The 24,145-nt window shown below is 47.9% G+C and overlaps 1 protein-coding gene across 1 annotated transcript in view; it reads left to right on the top strand.

Annotated features, from left to right (window-relative positions):
• Positions 1 to 20,214, top strand: part of LOC115407000 (ryanodine receptor 3) — a 137,623-nt gene extending 117,409 nt beyond the window's left edge. The window contains exons 90-106 of the mRNA XM_030117310.1: positions 10,773 to 10,854; positions 10,960 to 12,272; positions 12,345 to 12,403; positions 12,616 to 12,790; positions 12,874 to 12,960; positions 13,320 to 13,514; positions 13,690 to 13,820; positions 13,909 to 13,951; positions 14,065 to 14,192; positions 14,270 to 14,330; positions 14,411 to 14,557; positions 15,833 to 15,967; positions 16,061 to 16,217; positions 17,013 to 17,077; positions 17,824 to 17,924; positions 18,469 to 18,520; positions 19,139 to 20,214. Of these exons, the coding sequence (XP_029973170.1) occupies positions 10,773 to 10,854; positions 10,960 to 12,272; positions 12,345 to 12,403; positions 12,616 to 12,790; positions 12,874 to 12,960; positions 13,320 to 13,514; positions 13,690 to 13,820; positions 13,909 to 13,951; positions 14,065 to 14,192; positions 14,270 to 14,330; positions 14,411 to 14,557; positions 15,833 to 15,967; positions 16,061 to 16,217; positions 17,013 to 17,077; positions 17,824 to 17,924; positions 18,469 to 18,520; positions 19,139 to 19,234 (3,027 nt within the window). The 3' untranslated portion in view covers positions 19,235 to 20,214. The remainder of the gene's footprint in view (positions 1 to 10,772; positions 10,855 to 10,959; positions 12,273 to 12,344; positions 12,404 to 12,615; positions 12,791 to 12,873; positions 12,961 to 13,319; positions 13,515 to 13,689; positions 13,821 to 13,908; positions 13,952 to 14,064; positions 14,193 to 14,269; positions 14,331 to 14,410; positions 14,558 to 15,832; positions 15,968 to 16,060; positions 16,218 to 17,012; positions 17,078 to 17,823; positions 17,925 to 18,468; positions 18,521 to 19,138) is intronic.
• Positions 20,215 to 24,145: the final 3,931 nt, after the last annotated feature.

Here is a 24,145-nt window from a genome sequence, read left to right as displayed (position 1 = left end):
CTTGAATGGACAACCTGCATTTTCAAAAACAGTTGAAACATAAAATGAAAAATCAAACATCAGGCTGTCATCCATTTGTAGCCAAAACCAAGATTACAAAGCGTGTCCAGACTATAGACTGTGAATAAAGTGGACGGAGCATGTGGCTGAAAACATGAGGCCTACCCGGAAGTGTCAAAAACTTGCTATATCACAGTGGCCACCGGGGGGGGGGGGGGGGGGGGGGGGGGGGGGGGGGCGGCGGCGGCCTCCATAAAGGCTGTGACTCCATAGACTCCAATTCAAAATGAAACATCAATAAAACTGGATCGGCTGAGTTTCTACAGTTCAGAGTTGTTGTTTTTTTTTTTTTCATTGCATTTCATCGTCCGGAAGAGAGATCAGGTGGTCCATCTGAAAATATATAATTATTGAATTTTATATAGAGCGTTAAAGTTTCCATAATGAGGGGGCGTGGCTACTTGATTGACAGGTCTGCTCTGGAATGATTGACAGATCCTTCTAGGCTTTCAGCAGGTTTACATAAAGGAGTCTGTTGACTAGTTTTAATTAGTTGTTGATTCATTGTAACCATAACTAGTTCCTGGATTAGCTACTCAAAAAGACCCTCACAGGATTGTTATCCAGTTTTTTCTGTAATTTCTGCATTTATATACAGTATTAACGGTAAATATGATGGGTTGTGTTCAGCAAAACAAATAATTTTTTTCTGAGGTGTTGTGTTTTGAACATAAAGTTTAGAAAACTTTAAGCTAGCACCGGGTTTTGTTTTCCTGGCTCTCGTCGGTGCTGCTTCGTTTTGAAGCCAGGTTGCTTTGTCCACATTTTAATGCAGCCTCAGGCTCGGGGCTTTGCTCGCTAACCACAGCCGAGCCGCAGCATCACGGCTCGGTTCGGGAATCCACTGGCCGGAGGAGTTGCGGAGAGAAAACCAGATGGAAGGAAGCTCCGCCGCTGGCCGTGCCTGGCAGCCGGGAGAAGGGGACTGTGGTCGGGGGGAAACACCACGGACAGCCAGGTAGCTAGCGCTGCTAGCCGGGACAAAACCCCACTAAGTGCCGCTATACGTGAGAAAACAGCGCGAGCGGCCGGGGGGGAGCACCGTGGGGCCGGCTGGCCGTGCTGGCTGTCAGCGCTGAGCGGCGGCCCGGCGGCGCTTCCCTCCATGAACCCGCTAGCCTGTGAATCCCCGAAGAGAGCCGAGATACTGCTAGCTGCCGGCACGGTGGGGCGGCGGACGTTCCCGGTGTTGCTTGGGATTCTGGTCAAATGCATAACACTGTAAACGTTATTATTGACAAGTAAATGATATGAAACACCATGGAAGCAGTTCACAGCAGAAGACCACAGTCCTGGGCTCTGTCAGCCCCGCCCCTTGTCGCTCTCTAGCCCCGCCCCCTCACTGTCTTTTTTTACGTCTCTGGTTCCAAATTTTCAACATGTCGGCCTCTGCGAGAGCTTTAGGTTAAGAAGTTAACCCCGGTTCTCTGAAACATGAGTGAGGTATCTCACTATGGGACACGCCCCCAGCGCTGTTCCCCAGAAGCAATATTACACTACGCCAGTCCTGACTGGCAGACTGACGTGACGTCGGCTCCGCAGGGAGGGGCCTCCCCCTGCTATAAGAGCCCCGCGTCGACGTCATCTCCTCAGTCATTGTAAGCACACCTCTTCCTCGCTCCAGGCAAGGAGGGTGGTCTGGTGAGATACCTCACTCATGTTTCAGAGAACCGGGGTTAACTTCTTAACCTAAAGTTCTCTTTCAACATTCGTTTCGGTATCTCACTATGGGATATAGAGACTCCCGTATTGCCAGACAAGCTTACCTCGAAGACCAGGCGCATATGTCCAGCCGGTCAGGCAGACACAGTGGGTACAGAACCCACGCCTAACACAGCATGAGACACTGATGGCGCAGTAACATCCAGGTTATAGAATCTGGTGAAAGTGTGAGGCGACGCCCAACTGGCAGCCGCACAGATCTCTTCCACAGAAACCCCCCGGAAAAGCGCCCAAGACGCGGCCACACCACGCGTGGAATGCGCGCGCAGCCCCGCAGGGGGTTGCAACCCCCTGCTGTTATAAGCTACGCTAATAGCGTCCACGATCCAGTGAGATAAACGCTGCTTAGTGAGCGGATCTCCCAGATGTGATGCGGCCCATGACACAAACAGCTGCTCGGACTTCCTGAGTCCGGCTGTCCTGTCAACATACGCCCTCAGCGCGCGCACAGGGCAGAGCGCGTTAAGCGTCTCGTGCTCCTGCGTCGCGAAAGGAGGGGGATAAAACGCCGCCAACTCGATAGGGCGATACGAAGTTGCCTGGTTAAAAACCTTAGGCACAAATGCGGGGTTAGGTTTCAATAAAACCTTATTTCCCCCCATGAAAAACTGCATGCAGGCCGGGTTCACCGATAACGCATGGATATCACTCACGCGTTTCGCAGATGCCAGCGCGAGTAATAAAGCCGTTTTCAGGGAGAGCATCCGCAGGTCCACCTGCTGAAGTGGCTCAAAAGGCGGGCGTGACACAGCTTCGAGCACCAAGGATAAATCCCAGGGCGCAGTCAAGCTCCTGGATACCGGGCGAAGCCGCCGCGCTCCCTTCATGAACTGACAGATAAGAGGATGCTGGCCAGCCGTCTTATCCCCAAAACCGACGTGACAAGCCGATATAGCGGCTAAATACACTTTGACGGTGGAGAAAGCCAGACCGTTATCCAGCAGCTCCTGCAGAAACGTCAGGATAGCAGGGACGGGGCTCTGAAAAGCCACCAGACCTGCCCTTACGCACCATTTTTCAAAAGCCTGCCATTTTCCCTCATACGCACGATGTGTGGACGAGGCTCTGGCGCTCTGAATAGTTACGATGACGTTATGCGGGAGCCCACCTGTCAGCAGGTTAAACCTTTCACGGGCCAAGCCCACAGCGCCATGCGCTCCGGGTGAGGATGAAAGATTTCTCCGCGTGCCTGCGTCAAAAGGTCCCTGCGGAGGGGCAGGGGCCAAGGTTGACCGCACAACATCTGAAATATCTCCGACAGCCAGTGTTTCCCTGGCCAGCGCGGAGCTATCAGAATCAGAGCCAGCCCCCTCTGCCGCACCCTGGCGAGCGTAGGAGTGATCAGCTCTAACGGGGGAAACGCGTACAGCAAGACGCGCGGCCACTCGTGTGCCAAAGCGTCCAGACCCAGGGGAGCACTCTGGTCCAACAGGGAGAAATACAGGGGACACTGGGCGTTCTCCCCCGAGGCGAAGAGGTCCACCTCTGCCTGTCCATATTTCTGCCATATCTGGGACACTATTTCGCTGTGGAGTTTCCACTCCCTGTAGCGAGGATTCCCTCTGGAGAGCAGATCCGCCCCCCGGTTCAGGATGCCGGGGACGTGCGTCGCTCTCAGCGATAACAGGTGGGAGCTGCTCCACACGATCAGTCTGTGTGTCAGACTGTGAAGGTGATGCGAGCGCAGTCCCCCTTGTCTGTTGATATATGCCACCACCGTGGTATTGTCCGTTCTGACCAGCACATGCTGCCCTCTCAGGAAAGGCAGAAAGTGTTTCAGTGCCAGAGAGACAGCCAGGAGCTCCAAGCAGTTTATGTGCATCCCGCGCACCTGCGTGCCCCATGTGCCATTCACTATCCTGCCCTCGTGCGTGGCTCCCCAGCCCGACAGAGAGGCATCTGTAGTGATCACTTTCCTCACCAGGACCGTCCCCATGGTAACGCCTACAGTGAGAAAGCCTTTGCGTTTCCATGGGCGCAGCGCCAGAGCGCACGCGGAGGAAACAAGAACGTGACGGCGACCGTGGAGCGCCGGGTTCAGCCTCAGTGACGTCACCCATCTCTGACACGGTCTCATGTACAAGTGGCCAAGTGGAAGAACTACCAGTGCTGATGCCATCAGTCCTAGTAGTCTGAGACACGTCCTGAACCTCAGAAGTGCGCCTCTGCGGAATTGTGCCAGACAAGCCTGAAAGGCTTTCACTCTCTCCGCCGACAGGTGAGCCGTGAACGCAACTGAGTCCAGTGACAGGCCAATGAACGGGATTTTCTGAGTGGGTGTCAAAACACTCTTTTCCCGGTTTATTGTGAAACCCAAGCCAGTGAGATGTGACGTGAGCAGCCTCACGTGCTCCTGGGCCTGGTGTGACGACTGCGCCATGAGAAGCCAGTCGTCGATGTAAGTTGCCACACGCACGCCCCTGTGCCGCAGGGGGGCGATGGCCGCCTCGGTGCATTTGACAAACACCCGCGGGCTTAAGGAAAGCCCGAATGGGAGCACCTGGTATTCGTATGTTACGCCTTGAAAGGCGAACCTGAGATACTTTCTGTGAGGGGGGTAAATAGGGATGTGAAAGTAAGCGTCCTTCAGGTCTATGGATGCAAACCAGTCGCCTGGACGCACGAGGCGGATTAGGACTGCATGCGTCAGCATCCTGAACTTGTACTTTCTCATGTACTTGTTCAGAGAGCGCAGGTCCAGAATCGGCCGTAACCCCCCGTCCTTCTTTGGGACCAGAAAATATCTCGAATAGAAACCGTACTGGCTCTGATCCAGCGGCACTATTCCAATAGCTCCTTTGATCAGCAGAGAAGTGATTTCTTCCTGCAGAACACGAGCTTTTTCTCCCCGAGCCAGCGACTGCAATATCCCGTTGAACCGGGGAGGAGCGGACGCGAATTGGAGCCTGTAACCTCTGGTTACGGTCTTTATTACCCAATCTGCTGCTCCACATGCCCGCCACTGCTGGGCTCGGACCGCTAGCGGGCCGAGCGGGGATTCTGTGTGAGCGCCATGCTGGACAGAGGCGGACAGCGGTACAGCAGCTCTGCTTTCCACAGCAGGTGTGCTGGCCTGCTTCCTCATAGATGGAGCAATGGCTCCCTCTAGAGGCCCCCTGTGCGATTGCACAGGTGTGTCCTGTGCCACACATATATGATTTTTCATTATTTTGAATGTTTTTGGCTGCGCCCTTGGCCTCAGGCCTGGATGCGCGCTCTGAAACATCTTTAATGAAAAGTTTATTGAAGAACATGAGCACTGGTGTGTGCTTGTGCACTGGTGTGTGCATGTGGGACTCCGCTGTGGCTCCTCTGAGCTCTCTGCAGGTCCGAGTGTTCTTCTCTTCACTGGGCCGTGAACTGTGAGTGCCTCCATGGCCTCTGCACGCCTCTTCCGTGGGCTGGAACATGCCTCGAACATGTGAGCCAGAACATGACTCGGGAGGGACGACGTTGGCGTCTGGCGGAGCCCGTCTTCCCCCCTCGATGGCTGCGCTCTAGGTGGCGCGGCGCTTCTTTTTGGCCCCCAGAGTGGCAGGAGGGCCAGCTTGGTCCCCTGACGTCACACTGGTGGCAGAAGGCTTTTTCAGCCAAGCACCTTTCAGCTCAGGAGGCTTGTTGGAAACACGGCCTGTCGGCTGAGACTGACGTTTTGGGGTCCGGTAGGCCGACCTGGCCACGGCCTGCGCAAAAGTCTGTCTGGGTGCAGTAGGAGGAGGGGGAGGCATCTTTCTGGGGAGACACAGTTGGAGTGCTTCTCCCTCCTTCTTCTTCTCCTCGCATCGTCTCTGCATGGTGGCCACGGCTGGGCCAAACAGGCCCTTTGGGTCCACCTGCACGTCGAGGAGGTTCGCCTTCTCTTTTTGGGAGAGGCTGGACAGGTTCAGCCACCTGGCTCTCTCCTGGGCAACCATGAGAGCCATGGCTCGTCCCGAAGCCTGAACAGCGCTCCTGTGAAGACGGAGGCAGAGGTCGGTGACCACGCACAGCTCGTCCCACAGGTCTGGCGCAGGTGAGGACGTCATCTCGTCCTGCAATTCAGCCTGGTAGGCTAGAAGCAGGGAAGAAGCATTCAGTGCTCTCACCGTTGTCGCCACCATTTTGTAGCCCTTTTCAGTCAGGGAAGACTGAAAAGATTCGGCCTTGGAAGGCAGGGAGGGTCCCGCTGCCGTCATGGTGGATTTCAGGCTGGGGTGGAGGTGAGATGCCACGAGAGGTTCAACAGGGGGAAGGTGGGAAAAACCTTTCTCCTCCATGTTGTCCCAGTCTAACGCCGACCCTCCCTGGACGGGGTTTTTGGCGGTAAGTGGATTGCTCCACGACCGGGTCGCCTCCTCCAGGCACTCAGGGAAGACTGGCAGCAGTTGTCTGGCCGCGGCTTTGGCTTTCGGGAGCCTTTTTCCCTCATAACGAGACGTGGTGGTCTCGGCGGGGGTTTCAGGCCACGCGATGCCAAGCTTTGCAGCTGCTCTGCGGCAGACGGCGTGCAAATCCATGCAGGCGGCCGGGTTTGGGGACCCGCTGCGCGTGCTGTCTTCCGCCATCGGCTTTGCAGCCGGAGAGGGGTTAAACGGCCCGTCGTCCTCCTCATCTCCATCGGAGCCGAGGCTGACGGGCTCGTCCCCGGACTCGAAGTCCGCCGCCCCGAAGTCGCACTGCTCGGCCATTAGGCTGATAGCGTCGTCGTCGGGGTCGGTGAGCGGGGCCACAGCGTCGAGCTGTTCGCCCCAGCTCGTTCCCGCGGGAATGGTGTCCTCGCGGGAACTCAGCGACACCTGTGTCGGGGGGATGGTTACCCCTAACATAGGGTCCACCTCCGACAGGCTAGCCTGGCGAGCTAGCCTGCGTCGGCGAGTCTTCAGCGAAAGACGTGCACAATGCTCACAAGAAGCCGGGAGTGCGAGCGCTTCCTGGGCATGTTGCAGCCCGAGGCAAGCGCTGCAAGCAGCGTGGGTATCTGCGCCCGAAATCTTCTTTCCGCATGTGCAGGTCTTGGTCGGAGGTTTTGTCCCGTCCATGGTGAGGAAGCGGTAAAAAACTCCGACAAGTTAGCTCCGTAGCTAGCGAGTTTTGCAACAAGCTATAGCAGCCGCTGTTTGGGGACAGACCGTCTGCTAATCCCAGATTGCTAATGTGGAAAACAGGTAGCGTTCGGCGACCGAGGTGTGAGCTCGCTCTGCGAACGGTAAAGCTAGCCTGTCTAGCCACAAAACGCATCTGAGAGGTGCTTCTGGGAGCGAGAAGAGGTGAAAGACTGAGGAGATGACGTCGACGCGGGGCTCTTATAGCAGGGGGAGGCCCCTCCCTGCGGAGCCGACGTCACGTCAGTCTGCCAGTCAGGACTGGCGTAGTGTAATATTGCTTCTGGGGAACAGCGCTGGGGGCGTGTCCCATAGTGAGATACCGAAACGAATGTTGAAAGAGAACCTCATTTGATGATGATAGAAACAAACGGGTGACGTCATGACCGTGCGTGTTGAACAAACTTTGGCCTTGTTTATCTGACATTTTGATGTGGAAACGGGAAAAACTCCCATTGTATTTTGGTTAGGCCTGGGCCATAAACAGAAAATTTGCCCACACCAAAATTCATTATAACCGACTTCATTTTGAACATGTGGTATATTCAGTGTTAAAAAAAAATGAAAATCAAAATCCATTTTATTGGTAGGTAGGCTGTATTCGTGCACTGCACCAAGCGACTCAACCAGCTCATGTTTAAAATCACAATAACTAGCAAAATAAACTCTGTCAGCTGAGCAGACAGACGCCTCTCAATCCTCTGAACATCTGAAAAACGCAGTAATGATCCCTGTACATTCAGTATAGCAACATGCTAGCTTAGCCGCTACTGGCTACAGGCTAACAGCTCGTGCAGGGTTCCATATTAAAGGAAAAGTACGGTTTAAACAGCTTTCACATTGTTAAAAGAATGAAGTAGGACAATATACTCACCCAGAAGGCTTTTCTGATCCAAACAGTGCTTCGGGAGAAATTTAGATCCAAAATCGAGTGGCGGACATCCGTAAACAGCTAGCAGACTAGTAGACGGGGCATGTGTAACACCGATAGATATTCGTCCATTTTCCACTAAACTGGAAGAAGAAAGTTGTTGTGTAGCCGTCGGAAGCCCCTGAAGCAATGAGCTGTCCTGCGCATGCGCGCGGCAGCTGTAAACAAAGCTTTCAGTTTTTATTTAATAGGGCGATATCTTCTTGGATTGTGCTAGTTTACATGCGCACGCTGCACATGCAGCTCTGAGCCTATACTTCTGTCTTCTTCTCTGTTTTGGAGTTTCTGTGGCAGAGTGACAGCGCCATCTAAAGGCCTGACAGTGAACTACATCGTTTTGAGTCCTATTCATGTTGTGTGGATGGAGGTCTTTCCTGCAACAATGCTATGTGGACAGGAAATATTTTACAACGGTGACAAAAAAGACGGTTTAGTCTTATACGGACAGGGTCTCTGAGGAGGAGATGGAAACAGAGAGGTTGGGCTCATTTCTGGCTCGGGGACAGGCAGACGTCCAGTTCTTTTACATTCTGATTTTGTCTGATCTTAACTCATAACATCACATCACACTGGGAACATTTTGAACCATGTAAACATTAATAATTTCTCATGGTCTTCTACTAAATTCCAATCAGTGGAGTTTTCCTTGATTATCTGCCACAGAAAAGATATTTCCATTGACAGCAGAGGTCTGTTGGATTTGGACCTCTGTTGCTGTGAAAATTTGGATACTGAGATATGCTATGAACCCTAATCTTGATAAATCTAATTAAATTTCGAGAAAATTGAGCTCTTATAATGAAAAATATAGTAATAATAATGTTTGCACCACCAGAGCCACCTGGTGCCCAAAGTAAACTGTCAGAATTGTAGGTTAATTCATACAATAAAAAGCTGTGATTAAATACGCCCTCCAGTAGTTATCTTCCATTTGTTGTCATGGTGAACTGCTCGGTATATCGTAATTTGGGGTGTCTGTTTACACAACAGTGGTGCTCTGAGCAGCTGAAATGCTGCTTTTTGAAAAATACTCCCAAGATAGATTTTTTTTTTTTTCTAAATGCTCCAACTCTGTCTCCATGTAAATGGGGGAAAACTTACCTTTTCTGAAACGCTACTACTGTGCATGTATTCGCCAAAGCTGTGTATGCAGTACTCCTCTTCAACAATGACGACAGTGGGCGCCAGAGACGGCATGACTCCCAGTCCATTTTCTTTAGGGACCTTCCAGTTTTATAGTTGAGACTCACCCGTTACTCTGTACGTCGTGTGTCACCTGTTTAAACTTCTGAGAGTTCACTGAGTTAGCGTTTCATCGGAAGCCTGTTTCCACCTGATGAGGTCCCGACCGACACGATCGTCTGAGTTGAAATTTCAAACATTAAAATAAAGAATATATCCACACACATTAATCCCACCTCTGCATATTGTGACCATTGACAGCACTCACAAATAACGAATTTCGTGCATGTGTTAAACTGATCTGGCATTCCATCAATATAGATTATTTATCTATCGATGATTATTTATCTATCGATATAGATCATTATTTTTTACATTATTCGTGTGTTTTGAACTAATTGATGATGTGCAGACATATTTAGAATTCACACATTGAGGCTCAGCATTTGAAAGAATACACCTTTCATCATTAATCCAGTTCTTTTTTTATACAGAAGGCGAATGTTTATATGTGACTGTTATTCACTTGTTCAGGATGGTGTTCATGTAGAATGGTGTTGTAGTGGTTACGATCACGGCAGTCAAAAAGTGATTACAAGACTCCAAACTTGGTTTGTCTCTTGTCTGGTTGTCAACAGGGGTCACATACAGTCCAGTTTCATTTTGAGTGATCTGAAAAGATTGTTTTCACGATATGTGCTGGTGCAAAACACAGTGATCTGTTCCGAAAATCTTCTCCTGTAGTCATTGCATTTGGTTGTTAGATTTCATCGCAACTTGACAGAGAAAACTCAATTGCTTCTTTTGAATTTTTACAATTTGATGGGTGATTTAGTGGGCTGGTTTTAGTCCACTAATCACTGAAAATACTCAAGTAGATTGTGGAATCTTTGCAAAAACACCCTTTAAAAAAAAACAAAACAAATGACATAAGGTTATCTAAAAATATCTGCAAATTCCTTCATTCATGCTAAAATCAAATGTGAATCAACTTCATCCACAAACCTGCAAACCTGTGTATTTAATATATAACTAATCTTTACTCATTCGAAGACATACCAGTATGAGCTGAATTCTTCCCAAACAAACTGTTCTAACACAATTTGCAGATATTTTTTATTAAAACAAGAAAAGCAGGCAAACTATAAGCATATTTAGCTTATTTCAGTGTAAATGATCGCCTCCATCCATCTACATTAACCTTATGAATTCTGTCTATACAGTAATTCTGTGTCGGTGTTCTTCCATCTGTGGCCACTAGAGGTCTCCCCAGGCTGAAGGATGAACTCTGGCTGCTGCACTCCAGCTACAGATGTCATGCCAACACAGCTCCGTGATAGATTACTCCATCTCTGATGTGCCCAATAAGCCAGCGGTGGGAATAGATCCAGCCACCTAACATGATCTCACGGTCATCACAAAGAGCTGAGTGATGGCAGGAGCCAGAATGAAGGGGTGAGGCGGAGGGCTCTGAATTTAGTGCACCTCAGATTTATGGCGTGTTGAATACAGGCTCCACGGAGACCCTAATTTAGTTAGACCGACCTTGCCGTCTGCTGGGAGACAGTACAATAACACCAGCCCTGGTACTGATGGATGGATCTTACCTAAAAGGGCCTTCGGGGCCCCATCAGGGGCGCCGGTGGTCCCCACAATGAGACACAGCCTTGATCTTTTCATGTGCAACTCAGGGATATTACAGAAAGTGACAGCACTTTTGCAAGGAGGCCGTCCGAGGGCCGTGTGATGTAAAGCAATGACTCACAAGGTTTCTCCGGTCTCCTCTCTGCTAACAGGACTCCAGTCAGATTGAATTATTGAAGGAGCTACTGGACCTGCAGCAGGACATGATCGTCATGATGCTCTCCCTCCTCGAAGGTCTCCCTTTCACATCACCGGAGTCTTAACATCATAATAGTTACCAGAGTGTGTCGTTTCAATGGTGCCTCAATCTGTTTTCTGACTAACTTTGTTGCTTTGCAGGCAACGTTGTGAACGGGACAATCGGAAAACAGATGGTGGACACCTTGGTGGAATCTTCCAGCAATGTGGAGATGATCTTGAAGTTTTTCGACATGTTTCTGAAGTTGAAGGACTTGACAACTTCAGACAGCTTCAGGGAGTACGACCACGAGACCAAAGGAGTCATCTCAAAGAAGGATTTCCAAAAGTCTATGGAGAACCAGAAGCAGTACTCGCAGTCTGAGATCGAGTTTCTCCTCTCCTGCGCCGAGGCCGACGAGAACGATATGTTCAGCTACGAGCAGTTTGTGGAGCGATTTCACGAACCGGCTAAAGACATCGGCTTCAACGTGGCCGTGCTGCTCACCAATCTTTCGGAGCACATGCCTCACGACGCCCGCCTCTCCACGTTCCTCGACCTGGCCGAGAGCGTTCTCAGCTACTTCGAACCCTTTTTGGGTCGGATCGAGATCATGGGCGGAGCCAAGCGCATCGAGAGGGTGTACTTCGAGATCAGCGAGTCGAGCCGCACGCAGTGGGAGAAGCCCCAGGTGAAGGAGTCCAAGCGGCAGTTCATCTTCGACGTGGTCAACGAGGGCGGGGAGAGCGAGAAGATGGAGCTGTTCGTCAACTTCTGCGAGGACACCATCTTCGAGATGCAGCTGGCCTCGCAGATCTCAGAGCCGGACCCGGTGGAGCGTCCCGAGGAGGACGAGGACGACAGCCAGAGCGTGGCGGAGAACCAAGAGGAGGAAGAGGAGGAGAGCGTGATGATGGAGTCCTCCTCTGCCTTCACAATTGCCTGCATCTCCATGAGAAAGAGTCTCTGTCACTTCCGTCAGATGCTGACGCTGAAGAGCATGAGGCGACAGTACCGCCGCTTCAGAAAGATGAGCGTGAGGGAGTTAGTGCGAGGCTTCTTCTCCTTCTTCTGGATGATCATCACGGGACTCTTCCACTTTGTCTACAGCCTCGTGTGGGGTTTCTTTCATATCCTGTGGACCACTATGTTTGGCGGGGGCCTGGTGGAAGGCGCTAAGAATATGAAAGTGACGGACATCTTGGGAAACATGCCCGATCCGACGCAGTTCGGGATTCACGGCGACGTGCTGGAGACGGAGAAGATGGAGGCCAGCGAGGCGTCGGCGCTGGCGGAGATGGGTCAGATGGCTCAGGGGGAGGCGGCGGAGGCCGACCTCATGGCCGAGCTGCTCAACATACAGCCCAAGAAGGAGGGCAAGCATGGGACCGAGCCCGGCTTGGGGGACGTCTCGGAGGTGGTGGTGGGCGACGCGCCGTCCATAGCCAGCGCGGTCAAACAGAAGAAGGCTCAGGTCGGTAGCTGTTCAGATGGAATAATCATCGATACTCTGTTATCAGTGGTTAAAGCAAATGTTTTGGTTTAGTTGGCAGCGAAGAAGAGGGCGGCGAATGGAGACTACAAATCTGATTCCGAGAAGGGAGAGTAAGTTCTATTGTTAAACATTGCAACAGTTACAATGCTCCCAGTAGTTTTCTATTATGAATGTACTACTGCAATCCTCTTACTTTTAGTCTATGTAAATGGACATTAGGTTAATAATTGTAAGACAAACATCTAAAAGTGGGATCTCGGCCTATTTCAATACGTTTCTTCACATATGTGTCTGTGAACAACATGTATGATTCCCCTTGCAGTTCAGAAGACGGTGAGAAGAAAGACCACGACAAAGCCAAAGACGAAGCCCCTCCAGATCCGCCAGTGAAGGAGAAGAAAGCCCCGAAGAAGCGGCTCGGCCCCAAGAAAGAACCACCAGAAGCCTTCATGGCCAGCTTCTTCGCTGGCTTGGAAATATATCAGACTAAGATGCTGGTCAGCAGTTTTCACATGTAGATTAAAGAATCCACTTAAACACACTTATAAACCTTTTATTAACAGTGCTTAATGTTTCACAGAACTACCTGGCCAGAAACTTCTACAACCTCCGCTTCTTGGCTCTTTTTGTTGCCTTCGCCATCAACTTCATTCTCCTCTTCTATAAAGTAAGTTTAGTCAAGTAAAGTAAAGTCACAGCTCATGCAGGAATGCTAGTAATTTCACAAGTTGATCAGTATCATCTGGTTTTATAGTTAAATAAAATAACTGTGTGTATCTGCGTAGCAGTGAAAGTGAAAGGAGTGCTTTGTTAAGTATTCCCTACAGGAATCATGTATAATGAGAACAATATGGGTCCAAACAGGGAACCCTGTGGAACTCCATGCTTAGTAGAGGGCATCCATGTATCAGAGCCGCCGTGTTCCTGCTGAAAGAGATCAGTCCTTCAGACCTGTCTGACTGACATTATTGTGTTTGTGGGGTGCGTTCCTGTTCAGGGTTTTAAAGAGATTCATTTGTTTTTCAGGTGACGGGGGATTATTCGGACGATGAAGACCCCTGGAACGGTCGCGGCAGAGTTGGAGAGGAGGAAGATGAGGGAGCTCTGGAGTATTTTGTCCTGCAGGAGAGCACAGGTTACATGGCTCCAACGCTTCGCTGTCTGGCAATACTACACACCATCATATCGTTCCTGTGCGTTGTGGGATATTACTACCTGAAGGTACAGTAGCGTCCACTGATAGTTGCACAGTTTGGCCTTAAATGTTTTTTTTAACACCACTTTGATACCAAATTACATGTTTTCTTACATCAATTAATAGACACATGAGGAAAGAGGAAAACTGGAGGCAGCAGGTCGTCGTCCATGTTGAATCTGTCTGTGTTCTTTGCCGAAGGTGCCGCTGGTCGTCTTCAAGCGGGAGAAGGAGATCGCCAGGAAGCTGGAGTTCGCCGGCCTCTACATCACCGAGCAGCCGTCAGACGACGACATTAAAGGGCAGTGGGACCGGCTGGTCATCAACACCCCGTGAGTCCTCCACACACACACTCTCTTCATCTCACACAGGCAAAAACTTTCACCTGCTTCCTCTGCTATTTTTTTTTTTTTTTCCCAGCTCCTTTCCCAACAACTACTGGGACAAATTTGTCAAGCGCAAAGTAAGTAGCTTAAAAAAGAAAAAAAAAAAAAACTTTAATCTGTAGCGCACACAGATTGTGAATTAAATCTGCTCGCTCTCCACTAAATGTCACCTTCTTCCTGCTGTTTGCAGGTGATAAAAAAGTATGGCGACCTCTACGGAGCGGAGAGGATCGCGGAGCTGCTCGGCCTGGACAAGAGCGCCCTGGACTTCAACCCCACCGAGGAAACTGTGGCCAAGGAGGCCTCGCTGGTGTCGTGGTGAGAGATTAGAGGGCGGTAAAGAGCAGAGATGGAGGTCAGGAGGAGAAAATCTGAGTCGAATTTCCTGTTTCCAGGTTGAGTTCGATTGACACCAAGTACCACGTGTGGAAGATGGGGGTGGTGTTCACAGACAATGTAAGTTTGATGACGATGATGAGGAGGAGGAGGAGGGTGTCCTGTTTTTGGCTGACATCTCGCTTTTTTTTCCTCCCCAGTCCTTCCTGTACCTGGTCTGGTACACCACCATGTCCATCCTGGGCCACTACAACAACTTCTTCTTCGCCGCCCACCTGCTGGACATCGCCATGGGCTTCAAGACGCTGCGCACCATCCTCTCCTCCGTCACACACAACGGCAAACAGGTGGGTGGAGGAGGGTGCAGGTCTCCGTCCGACCAGCAGGGGTCAGCGCAGAGGGAAACGTCCTGCAGCTTAAATGTCATCAGTGCAGCGCAGACGTGCAGAAGCTGCCAGTCAAAGCCTCGCCTGCCTCTCTCCCTGTTGCCAGTCTATTTTCAGCGTGGTCAGATTGACACGTTTGGGAAAGTAAGTCAAATGTGAATCAGCCGTAAATGTCAGCTCAAATGCTAATTGTGATTGATCTGTGATGAAGCGGCGGATTATCACAGGAAAAGAGACAAAGAAAAGTCCAGCACGATGCTGCGACTCGCAGCTTTTGGCATCATTAATGTGGATTTTTAATTACAAGAAATGACTGAAATATAACTATTGATCTACTTATTAATGAAGTCTGATCCGCTCCTCCATCCGCCTAAACCAGGGGTGTCAAACATAAGGCCCGTGGGCCAAAACCGGCACGCAGGAGGCTCCAATTCAGCCCACAAAGCCTCCCCAGCTTCCCTGACCTGAAATCAGATAAAGCCGTCCAGAGATGAATAGATGGACACAAACTATCCTGAAGGATCAATAACAAGTGACGATCTCCTCGCGTTGAATCACAGCCCGGGGTGAGCTGAGGCCGGCCCGGCAGGGAGCGGACTGAAAGCTCAGCCCAGGTCGATGCTGGCGACGCTCCCAGACAGCAGCGCCGGGAAATCTGCAAAAGAAAGCAAATAATGGCAGGAGTTAGTGACCAGAGACCCCAGCATTCATCTTCTGCGTGACAAGCGAGGGCGCCCTCTATTAGGAATCGTTTTGATTACGATTCTAGACACCTCTGGAGGGGCTGGAGATTTGAAGAAGCGCGCGCGCACTAAATTGGAAACTGAAATGCACCGAGCGTCCTTTGGCATTTGAGTTCAAAAAGGCTCAGAGAAGTTCAGGGATTGTGGAGCGGTAACAGGAAGGTCACCTCAGTCTCTGAGGGAGGATTTACCCGAAAAATGGCAAATGATGGAACAGCAGACTCCTCCCACCATCACTCTGTACATTTCCTACCGCTTTACCTTACTTTACTCTGGTTCTTTATTTAATGCAACACTATAAATAATTCCTCATTCCCCGCACGTGTTTGAACTTTCCCGCTGCCAGCAGCGGTCCAGCTGCTTCTCCCTGGAGAGTTTTTCCCTCGTGTGGAAAACAAATGAGGGCCGGCGGCTCTGCTGCTCCCGCTGCTTCTGTCCGGATCCGTGAAGACGCTGCTCTCTCTCTCTCTCTCTCTCTCTCTCTCTCTCTCAGCTGGTGCTGACGGTGGGCCTGCTGGCCGTCGTGGTCTATCTCTACACGGTGGTGGCCTTCAACTTCTTCAGGAAGTTCTACAACAAGAGCGAGGACGAGGACGAGCCGGACATGAAGTGTGACGACATGATGACGGTAACGTTGTGAAGACGCCGTCGGTTCGCTCGCAGTCTGACTCCGGGCTCCTCCTGAACGGACCCCCCCCCCCCGCCCCTGCCGTTCCCACAGTGTTACCTGTTCCACATGTACGTGGGAGTGAGGGCCGGAGGAGGCATCGGGGACGAGATCGAGGACCCGGCCGGCGACCCCTACGAGCTCTACCGCATCCTGTTTGACATCACCTTCTTCTTCTTCGTCATCGTCATCCTGCTCGCCATCATCCAGGGTGAGTTCACGGCGAGACCCGAGCCCGGGAGCGCGAGGCTGTATGGTTAGATCTCTGAAAACACGCCTGCTGACGGCCGGAGGAACGACGTCCTCTGAGGCAAAAAAACAGGCTTTTCCCTAAATTAGCATAAAGAGAAACACTGCAGCTTCTGACATCCTTCAGAAGATTTGCTGAAAAAAAAAACTGGAAACTCATGTTATTTCTGGCCGTTTGAATGATTTCTTTAATGCTATTTTATTTATTAATTCAGTGTAGACATGACAATACGTATATATAATACAAAGATAAGAAAAAACTATACTAGTATGAATTTCTCTGTAGATATTTACCGATATGTGCACGGACACACATGCATGTACAAAGAAATATGTATCTGCATACATATACACCCACGCATGTGCACAAATTAAACTCTTGTAAATCTTTTTCTTAAATATACATATAAACCAAATAAATAAATTAGCATTCTCTGCACCTATTCAGACTGACATACTGATTATATGAACATCGAAATACACACATGAATATGCTGAATCTGGTTGACAATTTCTTAATGTGTTCACAAAGTCTTGTTGATTAAAATGATTTTGCGTGATGTTTCTACTGATCCAGTCCACTAAAGGGAACCTGAACTAGAAATTACTTGCAGGCTCGTCACATCTCCCACTTTTAGAAACACTAACCGTCATCTCATCGTGTCACGTGTGATCCGGTCCTGTTATCTCCTGGGCGTCGGTAAACAGCGGGATACGGTCCCTGCGCTCTGATCACTGTCATTCCCTGCGGTTCCAGGCTTGATCATCGATGCCTTTGGAGAGCTGCGAGACCAGCAGGAGCAGGTCAAAGAGGACATGGAGGTGAGAGGCGCTTTCATTCTCACCTGAGCTCCCCGACGGCGAGGCGGCGATTTCAGAAGCTGAGTGAACGCAGTGTGGAGACCGCTGTATATATTTATACATGATGAGGATCCATTCATCCATATGCTGAAGCTGCTCACGTTTAGATCAAAACTCAAGATCGATGAAATACATGTGCAAGAAACACGCATACTGCAGCAGCTGACGGACATTTCACTGTATTTTCACCAGAGAGTTTAATGAAGCTCTTCTTCATGTTGAGATTGTCGTCATTTTTCCAGAGTAATTGTTTGGTTTTTTTACAAAAATGTCGACATTTTCATCATGTATTGTCTGCGCCACAACAGAGAAAAACATTAAAGTTTAAATTTAAAGGTTATTATGGCTCTGTTTTACCAGTCTGGCCCTCTGAAGATGAATGGGCCAGACCTCTTCCATGGTTTTCCACAAAAGATTCTTTCATTATTTCAGTTTTTCTTTTCATACTACAAAAGTCTCAGCTCTAAAAATGTTTGTTTTAATTGTATGATTTTTGTTTTTCTCTAATTTAGCAATGTTCCACTTAATGGAGAGTGTAAATTCAGATTTTCAAAAACACACACGTTAAAATTCCCTCTCAAAATGAGAATGTAAATTAAATCATGTGGATAAATTGACTCAAGCAAACTCTTGATGACTGCAGTTTAAATATATATATAAAAAAAGCAGATAGTTCTTTAAATCTGGTGTTGACTTTTCTCCTCCAGACCAAGTGTTTCATCTGTGGGATCGGTAACGATTACTTCGACACGACGCCCCACGGCTTCGAGACCCACACGCTACAAGAGCACAATCTGGCCAACTACCTGTGAGTACGGGGCCTCGGGCCCTCCGGGGCCTCACGCTTCCACCTCAGACAGGTCCGCGATTGTTCCTGCCTCCAACATGTTTCCAGTCCTCATCTGGCAGAATTAGGACCACTGCGCTGATCCCCCCTCAGGTTTCGCTTCCTTCTCCCTCTGTGGGTCATTTCCTCACCTCCCTCGGCTTCTGAAGGATCCCAGCAACAAAAGGAAGCCCGAGTCCGTTTCCTCATTATGTCGCTTCATTACTATTTAATGCCATGAACTTTATAGAAAAATAGGGTTGTTCTCATGCAGTATTCATGGCGGTTTGACATGCCGGGGTGCCTGTGGAGATGCGGCGGATTCTGGAGGAACGGCGGCTGATGTGGGGAAGTGGATGAGGAATGCTGTGTGACTTTGTTTAGAGACGAATCACGGATGATGCTCGTAACACAGACACACATTTCTGAGGATACTGTTGCAGAAATCGAGCGTGTGTCATCAAAACAAAAAAAAAAGTTTTTCCTTGACCTTTATTTTTTTTAATCTCTCTGATTTTTCTTGAAGGTTTTTCCTGATGTACCTTATCAACAAAGATGAGACGGAGCACACCGGCCAGGTGAGGCACCGCACACCACAACGTTTCAGGACAAAACATGTTGTTTTGGCTTTTTGTTTCAGAAAAGTTGCACTTTTTTTTTTACACAGCACTGTTTTGGAATTTTCGTCTGTTTCCTAGAAAAACTCCGAAACCGATGTAGTTACCATGGCAGGCCACGAGTTGGCGCTGTTGAATGTTTTTGTAATGAAGCCCCACTTCCATGGAGATGGAGATGAAACCTGTTTGAATAGTTAAATTTTCTCCATTTCCTCGGTGACGGATTTGGAGCACTTCCAAAAAGTTCCACCTTGGCAGCCATTTTCAAAAAGCTGCGTTTTCATTGGCTCCAACCGTCATTGTAAATAGACACACCAAAACGCAGCAGAAGTTTCCTCTTTTGAACGGAAAACGTGTAGACGTCGTCTACATAACTTCCTGTGATGATACTGAAATCAATGAACTTTAGCTTTGATAATCTGGTGATGATTCGAGAAAATAAATGGACCGTTACGCACTGAAGGAGTCGCCATGAATGAAAGGCCTGCTGGTCACTAAGTAACTGATACTCCAAGCATGTAATTGAGCACCAGCGCCGTAGCGGTGGTCGTGAATGAGCCTGTTGTCGACTCTCTGCAGGAGTCGTATGTGTGGAAGATGTATCAGGAGCGCTGCTGGGACTTCTTCCCCGCCGGAGACTGCTTCCGCAAACAATACGAAGACCAGCTGGGATAACGGCGACCCGTCATCTTTACCTCCTCGACGAGCTGCTGGAGCATGTAGAACTACATGCAGCTGCTGGACTACAACACAAACACACACACACACACACACACACACACACATAGACACACACACACAGGCATCCCAGCATCCTTATGAACTGGTCTGTGTGCGGACTCTTTTTTTTACCTGGTACCTGCGTCGGTACAGTACTGGTCTAGGAAGAAATGGCGTGCGGTGACGTGCTCGGACATTTGGGTTTCCTCCTCTGACAGCGTGTCGCCTCTTCCTCCACGTAACCCTCAATCATTGCACAATTTTTTTCTTTTTTCCTTTTTGGTCTTTTCGGAGAAACTCGGGGTTACGCGGCGCTACGGGACAACATGTCAGTCATATTATGCACAATGTATGAATGTTGTACTTGAGACTTAATGCCAAAAGACAAGCAGAGGAGTGTAGTCGTGTCGTGTGCAGAAATGTGGTCGATGAAGAGTTTTTTTGTTTCAGATGTCGTGACGTTGCGTATTGAGCTGAAGTTTGTAGGCAGAAGTGGCAAAAAGGTTTATTACGTAGGGTTTAAAAAAAAAAAAATGCCTAAATTTCTTCATGAAGTGCCTTACAGTACTGTAACTACATTACAATCAAGCTATGCAAAACAGAGATTTGTTTTCTTTATTGTATGTAAGTACAGTAGTTTCCCCGGAGCCGCTGTCCAGGTCTGCAGTTTGTGGCTGAATGTTTTCATCGGAGCGTCGGGCGAACAAACAAAGAGCACCGGGACGGTTTATTTTGTTGCTGAATGCAGCATAACTGCAAATGTTCGAGAAACACAGTGTAAAAACGACACAACAGAATTTACTGAACACCTTCAAACCAGAACAAAACAAAAAAAAAGAAAAAGAAAAATGCTATTGTATGGCCATTTGTATGTACTAGCTTTGCTGATCTGTGCATTTCTTTTGATGGAAAAAATAAAGAAATCATGCAAGAAATGGAGATGTCTCCACTCCTCTTTAAAGTCTGTCCACCTTCCATTCTTCGTCCTGCAGAGAAATGTCGGAAATCAACCTTTAGCATTGAAAGAAACCCATTCGGAGGAGCTTCCACAATAATAAAGGAGGCAGGGCTTACGTTGATAACACAGTAGCACAAGTGTTAATTCACTTATCCAAATAATTTCAAGGCCAATTTTAAGCTTTCGATCACGTCATATGAGTGACTGATCAATAAACTATTTCATCATTGATTATATGTTGAATAATCTGGAGGACTTGTGTTACTGTGGTGATTGACGTTTCCTCAGCTGGCTCGCCACGACTTTTATTACAGACTTGTTCTCATTTTCAAGTCTGCTTTGACTTTTTGACAGATCTTCTCAGATACCTGGTACTTCCTTTTCTTTTGTTTTTCAGCAAATTCTTTATTTGCTTTAATGATCACGTGTTTTATTACATGTATATTCAATGTAGCATATTTAATTCTGGATTTTAGCGAATCAGTTATTTACTAGTGCTGTCAATTTTAATCGCGATTAATCCATTGAGGTCTGCCAATTGGGTCAAAGAAAAGAACTAGAGGATAATAGTGTTTTTTCCTGACATTGGGACTGATTTATGAGGATTAGATTCTTCATTGCAATTAATCTCAACTTTAAAAAAGTTAATTGTTGACAGTTCTCCATGAATTAATCACGATTAAATTGCGATCAATGCGATTAAAACTGACAGCACTATTATTTACTAATTTAAATATTAAAGAGACATCAATTTTTTTCTTCTTTTTACTTTTTAGTACCTTGGACCTTTAGAAATCCTCTTCATTTGCCATGTTTCAACCTGAAAATGCCTATAATCTGGTGGTGGAGACGCTGACTCATCCCACTCCTGAAATCCAGGCGTAGCAACATCTGCCTCTGCAGTTAATCCACACCTTTCCAGAGCCACCCGCCCACTGCGTGCACGCTGCCTTTGGCTTCACTTCTGAGTCCGTTTCGGTCACGCCGGGCCTCAGAGGCTGCATCATAACTGCGGCACGTCCCGCGGCTTTTAATTACGGCGTGGTAATGAACGAGCAGAGGCCGGGTGGGTGTGCTCCGTCCTCGCCGGTCACAGAAGGCGGAGCAGGGGCCTCGGCATGCCGCATGATGGGAGTTTTAGCCACCGTAACCCGCGGCGCCACCTGTCAGCTCGCGTCATGTCACCACACCTCAGGCGCCACGCGGCGCTGCAGCCTGCTGCTGAGAGCAAGTCTACCTCCCAAACTGGAATCCTCTGATTTATCCCTACTTAGAGCCAATTTTACAACCGATTTTAATCCATGAACTTTATATGGTCTGAATGCATTGTGTCGATTTAACGTAAAAAGCAAAAACAGTTTAAAGTTCTGTGCATTGATGTTCTTAGCTTCAATAAGTTAAAGGACTCCTGAGATATTTAGCACATTAAGCTCCCCATGAAGGCACCTGGAGACGATGTGCACGATCAGAGACATGACTGCTGTCAGTGATTCGGCGTAATGAAAGCTGCAGGAAGTCGTTCCCGACATGAAACGGCAACAATTAGGAGTTTGAAAAAAATTAAGTCATTTCACAACCATCAAACTCTGGGTTCCTATTGTGAAGTCTGGTGGCAGCACAACGAGATTACTCCTTTAATTCATCTCATTTTTTTTAAATGGCTTCTTGAGAAGAATGGTGCATTATGCCTCTTCTGGAAATAATTTCCAGTTGGAAGGTAACGGCTCGACCTGTGACTTGACGTCGAGATGAATGATCTTATCAGTCATTCTGCTGTTCGTGTCACATTCAAAAATCCAGAATACATTTCTGGCAGCAGCGCGATTGGAAATGCCACCGTCGTAACCTTCTGCAGACATGTCGAGTTTTTGTAGGAAGGGAAATGAAAGTAAGCAACATTTGCGTGAGGACGATGCTGCTGTTTGTCTTTACCTTCATACTCTGGTTTCCGAACTTGTGTGAGACTCCACAACACACTCAAGAGCTGCAGTGACCTTTTCTCTGGACTGATAAATGATGGTAGAGTGGGTCAGGGAACTTTGAGCAGTCCCTCATTGTTCTTAAACATATATACTTGAAATGATTTTATAAAGATGGACCATTTTTTTCCTGTTCAAATAGTGCTGAGCAAAGTGAAGTGAATCAAATCGGAGCTTCGCCTCCACTGAGTTCACAGTCCATTCAAACTGAGTTTAGTCCTTTTGTTCTTCAGTCTTCTCTGAAGGGAGAAAAAAAATCCAAATCAACATGACCTTGTGTGAAAATGTGTTTGCTCCCGTTCTGAAGCCTTGTGTCAAGTTTTAGGTGTGACAAATGTGCACAAATAAATTAAAATCAGGAAGGAATCAAATCACATCACTGTATAAATTATGTAGTCTTCCTTGCAGTAAACTCGAAACAACTGAAAGAATCAGTAAATTGACAGAATTATTGATTCAGCCTATTGAAAACGTGCAAAAATCAGGGGAAATAAGACTTTAAAACATTCTCTGTGCTTTAGATTCGCCTCCCTGTGAAAATAGTAACAATAAGAAGCAGAAAGTAATGGAAAATAATATTCATATTTTGGGGATTTTTTTGAATAAATGAACATAAGGAAATTGTTAGCAACCACCCTTCAAAGTCAATGTTTCATGCAGGGGTGTTGAACATAAGGTCTGTGGGCCAAAACCGGCTTGCAAGAGGCTCCAATCCGGCCCACCAAACAACCAAGAAAATTGTGAAAATATTGAAGAAAATCTTGATTTTTTTTATTTATTCTTTAAATAAATTTCTTTGTTGCATTTTTTCACAATGCAACACTGAGGCACTGACATCAACAATCTGTCAAACGAGCCTCAGAGCCGTGCTGTCAGGGAGAGGTTCTCACTGAGATAATCCTGCTTTCTGTGTTCCAGTTTGTCTGAATGTGCAGAGATTTTCTCCCTTTTTGTCCAAACACAACAGGTGAACCTTTGTCTTGAAACTGACTGCAGCTGTGAGAAGTTTAGTTTCAGTAGAATGAAAAACGATGTTTTTTCTTTTCTCACATGAGTTATCCTTTTCATTCTCAGACACACTTACACACAATAGAACGGGTTTGGCGAAAGGAGGCAGAATAATCTGAAATCTTGCTGCTGCTGCCTCAACGTTCTCCCGTTTGGTTTCTTTAAAATTACTTTCAGACTCCATAACCTAAGGGTTTGTCTTTTCACAAGCCCTGCAAACTGCTGTTACAAAACCACTTCTTGAAAGAAACAGTCTAAATTCATCATTACTCAAAAATAATCACATGATATTCAATATTCTGTTAGTGGATCAAGTTTTTGAGATTTCTTTAAAGCAGTATCACAGTTTTCTATCTGTCTCCTCTGATGCCTTTCCATCAGGTTTCCATCCTCAGCACAGAGTCTTTACTGACATGCTGTACATCTGAACACAAACCGAGGAGGAGTCTCAGCTCTGGCTTTATTAGATCTCAGTGCTGCAGCTGATATTCTGCAGGAAAGACTGAAACACTGCATGCTCGGCTCTGGCACAGCGCTGGAATGGCTTAAATCCCCTGAAGACAACAGGAACTTCTGTCTGCCAATTAGTAATTTCAAGTCTGAACTCTAGAAAATTACTTGAGGAGTTCCTCAGGGCTCCATTCTGGGCCCACTTCTGTTTAACATTGACATGTTTCCAGTGGCTCAAATTTTAGACAACAAACAACAAAACCTGCCATCCTGACTAATCAGATGACACACAGAAGAGACCACAGCCTAAAGTAAACTTTAAGCGAGTGAACTGAGCAGGTCAGTCTTTAAATGCTTGATAAAATTAAACCGAAGTAGAAGTTTTTAGAGCCACAAATGAGCAATTTAAAGTGAATATTCTCCTTTATGAGATCAAAAAACAGTGACAAAGACAGGAATCTTGGAGTGATC

This window comes from Salarias fasciatus, chromosome 19 (genome assembly GCF_902148845.1).
Source record: "Salarias fasciatus chromosome 19, fSalaFa1.1, whole genome shotgun sequence".
In the NCBI taxonomy this organism is placed as follows: domain Eukaryota; kingdom Metazoa; phylum Chordata; class Actinopteri; order Blenniiformes; family Blenniidae; genus Salarias; species Salarias fasciatus.
This window is presented reverse-complemented; position numbering and strand designations above follow the sequence as displayed.